Source organism: Peromyscus eremicus, chromosome X, assembly GCF_949786415.1.
Source record: "Peromyscus eremicus chromosome X, PerEre_H2_v1, whole genome shotgun sequence".
Classification (NCBI taxonomy): Eukaryota; Metazoa; Chordata; class Mammalia; order Rodentia; family Cricetidae; genus Peromyscus; species Peromyscus eremicus.
Genome location: NC_081439.1, coordinates 95,299,111 through 95,307,987, shown reverse-complemented (window position 1 = coordinate 95,307,987; position 8,877 = coordinate 95,299,111). Strand labels below are relative to the sequence as shown.

General features: G+C 39.3%; 1 protein-coding gene across 3 annotated transcripts; it reads right to left on the bottom strand.

The window, feature by feature from the left end:
• Nucleotides 1–415: 415 nt before the first annotated feature.
• Nucleotides 416–1,599, bottom strand: LOC131899546 (periphilin-1-like). Of its 3 annotated transcripts, none has more exons than XM_059251036.1 (3): nt 1,578–1,596; nt 976–1,532; nt 416–855 (listed from the first exon to the last, which is right to left on the bottom strand). In XM_059251036.1, exons 1-3 carry the CDS (start codon nt 1,594–1,596, stop codon nt 520–522), a joined length of 912 nt encoding a protein of 303 aa, XP_059107019.1. In that variant the 3' UTR covers nt 416–519. The 3 variants fall into 3 exon arrangements, with proteins under 3 accessions (XP_059107019.1, XP_059107020.1, XP_059107021.1); XM_059251038.1 differs by having other exon boundaries at nt 418–1,298; nt 1,479–1,532; nt 1,578–1,599; XM_059251037.1 differs by having other exon boundaries at nt 416–1,532; nt 1,578–1,599.
• Nucleotides 1,600–8,877: the final 7,278 nt, after the last annotated feature.

Below are 8,877 nucleotides of genomic sequence, written 5' to 3'. Positions count from 1 at the left end.
CAAAAGAAGAATTATTCTCAAAGCAAATATTGCAAGACAGCTAAGTTCTACTTCCTTAAGACAGCATATTTTGACACCACTGAAAGTTGCAAAGCAGAAAAAAAGCAGGCAACAAGTGAAACTCAACTCAAAATGCTAACAATGCCTATGATGCAACCTGGAATGATCTCTAACTACAAATTATACTTCGGAGACCAGCACATCATGGAAGACTATTGATCATGAGTTAAGTACAGAGAGCTTCTCTCCAGAACTGCCTTTTCAAACATTAAAAAATTAATTGAACATCATTTTTGGAAGGGAGGGGATGTATTAAGATGGATTAGACGATTCTACACATAGGGAAAACATTCTAATTAAGAGACTTTAAAAACTATTGTAGATGTTTATTTGATACTAGCAACGGGGTCAGTTATCATAAAGTATTTCTCTTCATCACAAAATAGTAAGGATTTCAAAAGTCCAAAGGGAAAAATCTAGAAGCTTTAAAAATTTGTTTGAACTGAGCCCTAATTCTTCTCAAAAAGGGCCTCCAAAATCTGGAGTAGAATTATCATACTCCATAATGAAATGCTTGAGTTCTTCAACATGTTGCTCACCTATTTCATGCAAACTCTGCTTCATTGCAAACTGTATAGATTTTTCTAAGGAACGATCCTTTTCAACCAGCCTTTCCACCACCATCCCGAAAGTTTCACAGACTTGTCGGTAAACCTTCTCAATCTCCGTGATTTTTGATGCAATCACTTTTGAGCGACTGCTAAGCTGGCTGTCTTCACACAATTCTGTGCCAGCTGTTGTGTTGGACTCGGGTTCTTCTGTCTGGTTGATACATAACGGTGCCTTGGATCCCGTCTCAAACTCGGACATTTCAGCCAAGTGATTTTCTTCTGACTTCTTGGGATTTTCATTAGCCCACTTGCTTGCAGCATCAGCCTGTTCCTTCTCAGTCAGCCGGCTGGGGCTTTTTAACACCTTGGATGAAGAACCTGAAGGCACAGTATCTCTTGATGTTTTCAAAAACTGGATGGCTCTCTCTTTACATCGATGTCGAGACTGATGGAAGGAGCGCATCCTGCTTCTACTGCTGAGACTGGAGCCAAATCTGCTGTGTAGGGAGTCCTTCCTGCCCACACGTGATTCTCTCCAAAAAGGAGCGCCCCATTTATGGGGAGATCGTTGTCTTGAATAATGGGAAGAATACAAATGTCTTCTTCTAAAGCCGTTTCTCATGACCCTGTACTGAGGCTGTCGGCTTGTGGCATACTCATCTCTTGACCATCGGTAGCCATAAGGGCCTCTTTGGTAGGGTGGGCCACTTCTTGGATTCTGAGAAAAACAGCGGCCCTCATCACTTTTTTGGTAATCCACGTGACAGTAGTATCTACTGTAGCCTCCTTCATCGGGTCTGGCTAGCAGAGATGATCTCTTGTCTCCCAGAGGCGGTCTCTTCGGCACGTTAATTAATCGATGGTTGCCATCACTGGGATGGCAACAAGGAGGCGCTTGTTTTCCTGGAAGTCGCTTGTAGTCTGAGCATCCCTGCGCTTGATTTCCTGGAAGTCGCTTGTAGTCACACCATCCTTCAGACCACATCTCATCTCGTGGAAGCCACTGGACTTCTGTGAACAGAAATGTGTACTTCCGTTCCTGTTCACTTTCAATTTCCAACCATACTCATGGCTCAGTTCAAGAATATGTTATTGTCTAAAAATTCGTCCTTGGAACTCTCCAACACAAACGTTCCACCACTGCTGCTGAAACCCCACCAACAGCTCTCTAATTAGACTTAGGACCACTCAACAGCAGGGAAATCATGCCAGGTGCTTGAAAGCTAGGAAATTAGCTGGGGCTAGTGAGGTCATGCGTCCTAGAGGAGAATGCAGTACTACTACTTGACTAAATCAGTACAATTCCTAAGTGAATTCCAGTTACTACAAATAAGTGTAGCTCTCACCCCTCACCAAAAAAAGCTTCTCTTTGCAAATTAGAGAGACCGTTGCACAAAATCACAACCACTCAAATTCAGAGAACAAGTGATTGTGGGGTGTCTAGCCCCAAGATACACACACACACACACACACACACACACATATATATATATATATATATATATATATATATATATATATATATCTCCCAACTCCTTTGCCTAAGGCTCAGGGAACATTATTAAGAGGAAGAGGAAAGTTTGTAGGAACCAGAAATCAAAGGGAAGCTTCACGCATGATATTTCAACAGTATGACTGCCTAAACAAGACCTGAATAAAGACAATACCAATCAATATGCTCACTTGAACGGGGGAAATCTCATAGAGTTCACCCCTAAACAAAGAACTACAGACTGCTAAAGAATTAGTCTTCCCCAGGGATGACCCTTTTAACTGGTTACCAATATCAAGTCGTTGCTCTGAATCATATACATATACAAGAAACACTAAATAGACTGGGAATGCTGTAATTATATATTTATGGGTGTGTGTGTGTGTGTGTGTGTGTGTGTGTGTGTGTGTGTGTGATAATTAAGGAAAAGAGATCATGAATTTGAAAGGTAACCAGGAAGAGAGGATATAGAAGGGAAGGAAATAGAAAAGGAAAGAATGTGATTGTATTATCATCTTTAAAAATTTAAAAATTGAATAAAATATAAATAAACATTGAAAACATATAAGGAAAAGAACATAAACACATAAAATATTTATTTAACAGTGAACGAATGTAAAATGATTTAAAATTAATTTATGTAATAGCAAAAAATCATAATATTCTAATAAAATTCACTAGTGAAAACTATAAAGTATCTTAAAATACAAGCTTATAAAATATTTATTTAACATATTGAACAAATGTAAAATGAATTAAAATTAATTTATGTAACAGGAAAAAATCATAATGTCATAACATTGTATATAGTTTTTCTTACATTAATTATAACTTTTGTCCTTTTTTCTTTATATTAAAATAGAAAAGGAGAAATATGGTGATATTTTATTTGTACTGAAAAGTGATTTTATTTGTATTTAATAAACAAAATTGCCTGGGGATCAGAGCTAATAGCAAGCCATAGCAGAAGCCGGGCAGTGGTGGCAGACACCCTTAATCCAGATCACATGACAGACAGTTCTCTGTGTGTTCAAGGATACAGCCAGGATGGAGACACATGTCTTTAATCTCAATACCAACCATAGAAGACCTGGAGGTCTGTATAGACAGGCAGTGATGAGGAGGTCATGTGGTTGGGTTTACAACCAATGAGAAGGCAGAACAGAAAGTCAATAAAAAGACAGATACACAGGAAGTAGGTCTCTTTCTGAGGGGAAGGACAGTAGCAGCAGGAAGGGTAAGAAGGTGGTTTTAAGTCTCAGCTCTCAGCTACTGCTCTGACCTCTTAAGCTTTTAACTCTGCATTTGACTCTATGTTTCTTATTTAATAAGACTGTTCATCTACATCTGGTGCCCAGTGTTCGTGGTACAAATTCATGAAGAAGCCACTTGCCAGTGGCCTTTTGGGTCCCCGCTCACACCTGAGCTACACATAGCCAGTTGTAGCATCTTGGCGGCCTGCCAACTACCCGACTCCCCAGCTTGGGCAAGCTCGGCCTAGGCCCCAGGGCTGACTGACCGACTGTAGCTACACCGGTGCTATGAAAAACTAAGGCCTGCCAGAACTACCGCTAATTGCAGTAGCTACACTCAACTGCAGATAGAGCTGCTTTTGGCTGAAATGTCAGCACACCTGGTTGGAGCTAAAGAGACTCAAGCGGGAACACATGGCTAGATTTAAGCATTTAGCCAGAACTTGTGGCTGGGCTGTGCTTTCTTGTGCTCTCTCTCTCTCTCTCTCTCTCTCTCTCTCTCTCTCTCTCTCTCGCTCTCTCTGTCTCTCTCTCTCTCTCTGTCTTTGGATTCACACCTTGGACACTAGGTAGCTGTTTTAGAATTCCCTCAGATTTCTACTGTTCTATGCAGACTTGGTAAGTCAATTAAGATATCAGATATTTTAAAGGAAAAAAACTATTTAAAAGAGAAATTTTTTTCCACATTAAAAAAAATGGGTTTTATGTATACATTGGTAGAAAATTGGGCTTTGTTTGATAAAATTTTAGGCAGTCTGCAAATGGAACAACTATATGAGAAGATTAATGTTGATGGGATTATGCACATTATTACTTTCCTTATCCTTATTTTACTATTTAAAAAGATAGTCAATTTGAGTGCCAGGATAAAAGCTTTAGAAAAACCTGTTAAACCTGTTAAAATGAGTTGTAGAGAAATTCAGATTCAGACAGAAGAAATTAACAGTGAAATTGTTTCAGGATTGGAATTTAAGGTTACAGAAAGAAAGCCTGTTTTCACACAATCACCCTTAATTTATCTGGTAATCATACAGGAGCTACCTTAGGGCACTCGCTAAGGAGGACAGCAGCGGCAGTGAAGGTTAAGGTTTTTAGCTCTTAGCTATTGCTCTGACCTCTTGGGCTTTTAACTCTACAATTGGCTCTGTGTTTCTTATGTAACATGAAGGTTACATCTACAAGCTGCAAAGGAAAAAGTTCAAGTAACATATGAAGGAAGACCTATCAGAATTACACCCAGCTTCTCAAAGGAGAGTCTAAAAGCAAGAAGGTCCTAGACAGACCTTTTGCAAACACTAAGGGATCACAGATGCCAGCCCAGAATACTATGCCCAGTAAAGTTTTCAATGATCATAGACAGAAAAAAAAATTATTCCATGATAAAACCAGATTAAACAATACCTATCCACAAATCCAGCCCTATAGAAAGTACTAGAAGAAAAACTCCAACCCAAGGAAGTTAGCTGCTCCCACAAAAACAAACAAACAAACAAAAAAAACAGGCAATAGATAGCAGCAAATCTCAAAGAAGGAAAATGCATACACACAAACGCCACCACCAACAAAAAAATAACAGGAATTAACAATAACTTGCCATTAATATCTCTTACTATCAATGGACTCAATTTGCCCATAAAAAGACACAGGCTAACAGAATGGGTACAAAAACAGGATCCATCCTTCTGCTGCATAAAACAAACACACTTCAACTGCAAAGACAGACTTTACCTCAGAGTAAAACGCTGGGAAAAGACTTTCCAATCAAATGGACTTAAGAAGCAAGCTGGTGTGGCTATCCTAAATTCTAACAACATAGACTTCAAACTAAAATCAATCAAAAGAGATTGGGAAGGACATTACATACACATCACAAGAAAGATCCACCAAGATGAAGTCTCAATTCTGAATGTTTATGCCCCAAATACAAGGGCACCAACATATGTAAAAGAAACATTAATAAAGCTTAAATCGCACATCAAACTCCACACATTAGTAGTAGGAGACTTCAACATCCCACTCTCAATACTGTACAGATCTGCCACATTGAAACTTAACAGAGAAATAAGGGATCTAACAGATGTTATGACTCAAATGGACCTAATAGATATCCACAGAATATTCCACCATAACAATAAAGAATATACCTTATCCGTAGCACCCCATGGAACTTTCTCTAAAATCAATCACATACACAGTCACAAAGCAAATCTCAATAGATACAAAAAAGTTAGAATAACCTCCTGTAGTCTATCAGACCACCATGGTTTAAATTTAGATTTCAACAACAACAAAAATTACAGAAGGCCTACAATCTCATGGGAACTGAATAATCCTCAACTGAATCACCAATGGGTAAAGGAAGAAATGAAGAAGGAAATTAAAGACTTCCTACAATTCAATGAAAATGAATGTACTACATACTCAAACTTATGGGACACTATGAAAGCAGTGCTAAGAGGAAAATTCATAGCACTAGATGCCCACATAAAGAAATTGGAGAAATCTCACACTAGTGACTAAATAGTACACCTATAAGATCTAGAACAAAAAGAAACAAACTCACCCAGGAGGAACAGATGCCAGGAAATAATCAAATTGAGAGTTGGAGTCAATGAAATACAAACAAAGAGAACAAATCAAAGAATCAGTGAAACAAAGAGTTGGTTCTTTGAGAAAATGAATAAGATAGACAAGCCCTTATCCAAACTAGCCAAAAGGCAGAAAGAGAGAGGGCATCCAAATTAACAAAATCAGAAATGAAAAGGGAGACATAACAACAGACAACGAGGAAATCCAGAGAATCATCAGGTCATACTTCTAACACATGTACTCTTCAAAATTGGAAACAGACAATTTTTCTAGACAGGTACCACATACCGAAGTTAAATCAAGACCAGATAAACAATTTGAATAGACAAATAAGCCCTAAGGAAACAGAAACAGCCAACATCAAAAAGTTCAAAGAGATTCTACTAAAAGCAGGAACAAGACAATGCTGTTCACTCTCTCCATATTTATTCAATATGGTATTTGAAGTTCTCTTGAGTTTCTTTCCATTAAGCTGTTGGCTTGCTGTACATTGCCTTTATTATGTTTAGGTATGTTCCTTATATTTCAGAACTCTCTAAAACTTTTATCATGAAGGGGTGTTGGATTTTGTCAAAGGCCATTTCAGCATCTAATGAGATGATCATGCGGTTGTTTTCTTTCAGTTTGTTTATATGGTGTATTACATTGAGAGATTTTCATATGTTCAACCATTCTTGTATCCCTGGGATGAAGCCTACTTGGTCATGGGGGATAAATTTTTTGATGTGTTCCTGGATTCGGTTGGGGAGTATTCCATTGAGTATTTTTGCATCAATATTCATGAGGGAGATTGGTCTGTAATCTTCTTACTTTGTTGCATCTTTGTGTGTTTTCGATATCAGGGTAACTGTAGCCTTATAAAAAAATTTGGGCAGGTTTTTGGGAATCTGGTGCCTGTGGTGTGATGCCTTGTGCAGCCTTGGTGCAGTGGGAAGGGGCTTGGACTTGCTCGGGCTTAGTGTGCTAGGCTCTACTGACTCCACATGGGAGACCTTGATTTGGGAGAGGTGGGGATGTTGGGTGGCTTGGAAGAGAGGGCTGGGGGTTGGAGAAGGAAGGAGGTGGGATCTGTGGGTGGTATGTAGAGTGAGGAGACAATTTCTTAATAAAGAAAAATGAAAAAAAAGAGAAAGACATGTCTCATGTCTCAGTGGTTAACAGCATTTTTCTCTTGCAGAGGACCAAGCTTAAATTCCCATTACCTACTTAGAGGCTCACAACATTCTTTATCTCCAGTTCCAGAAGAACTGATACCGCTTCTGATCTCCGTGGGCATGACATACATGTAGTGTGTATACATATGCAGGAAAACTCATACCTGATAAGCATGCTATGAAGTTCTTTGGCATGTGTCCAAAGTTCTTGACATCCTACCCCAGATATTTGCTCAGTCTTGTTCATTACCACTCTATTCACATAGACTAGGAAAGAGAAATAACCTAAATAGCTTTCAACTAATGAATGGGTAATGAGAATGCAGTACATATACACTGTGGAATACTATTTATCTGTAAAGAAAATGAAATCTAGAGGCAAAGGGATGGAACTAGAAAATATTGTATTAAGTGAATTAACCCAGACACAGAAAGTCAAATGACACATGTTCCCATTCTTCTGTGATACCTACCTCCAAATCTTCAGATGTGAATATGAAAACTGGCATATGTGCAGAAACTATGAAAGTCATGTGGTAGCACAGAGGGGAGGGCATGGGAAGGAGCCCTAGAGTGAAGAATAACAATACACAAATGATGTGAGGGGAAATAGTGAAAACAGGGGAGGTTTTCATTGGAGTGGAGAGAAGGTGGTCAATACAATTGGGGATGGAGGGGAAGTGGTGGAAATAACAGTAAGGATGCTTGAAAAAAGCCATAGTGATTGTGCTGGCTAGTTTTGTGTCAACTTTACACAAACTAGCATCATCTGAGTGGAGGGAGCCTCAACTGAGAAAATGCCTCCATAAGATTGTGCTGTAGGCAACCCAGTAGGGCATTTTCTTAGTTAGTGATTGGTGGGTATGGCCCAGCAAACTGTGGTTGGTACAATCTCTGGGCTGGTGTTTCTGGGTTCTATACAAAAGCAGGCTGAGTAAGCCATGGGGAGCAAGCTAGTAAGAAGTATTCCTTCATGGCCTTTGCATAAGCTCCTGCCTCCAGGTTCCTATCCTGACTGATGAACAGTGATATGGAATGTAAGCCAAATAAACCCTGTCTTCCTCAACTCAATTTTGAGTCATGGTGCTTCATCACAGCAACAGAAACCCTAAATAAGAAAATGATTATTTATCTAAAATTACTTGTATGTGTTCCTGTGTGTGTGTGTGTGTGTGTGTGTGTGTGTGTGTGTATGTATACGTCTGTACTTTAAATGAAAATTCCCTCAGCTGAGATGTCAATGTTTCTATAAAAAGCCATAGACTGTCTAGCAAAATCCCCAGTACCAGGGATGAAACACGCCCTTTTGAGTTGTTGGTAAGGGGAGTTTGAAAGTCCCAAAATAATATGGGGTATTGACATTGTCTTTGACCATCGCACAGAAGTTGGAGGTAAGTCTCTCTTGCTGAAAATACCATGTGCTTCAGACACCGGACTGGAAGGATCCAAGCTGGAATTGACCTGAAAGTCTGCACTCTGAGGACTAATTTTCATAGTACTTGGTGCTGTGCAAGCAGCCAAGGGAAGGAAACAACAAATACACCTAACCAGCTGTGACATCAAAGTACCACAAAGACCAGCTTGGCAAAAAATCAATAAGTATGTAGTGTGGAATAATTGTTTTGTACACTGTGAAGATGTGTCTTTGCCAAGGCGCCTTCTGATTGCTTTAATAAAGAGCTGAATGGCCAATAGCTAGGTGGAAAGAGGTTGGACAGGACTTCTGGGCAGAAAGTGAGGAAGAGAGATGCATCTAGGCATGTGACAGACACCAGGGC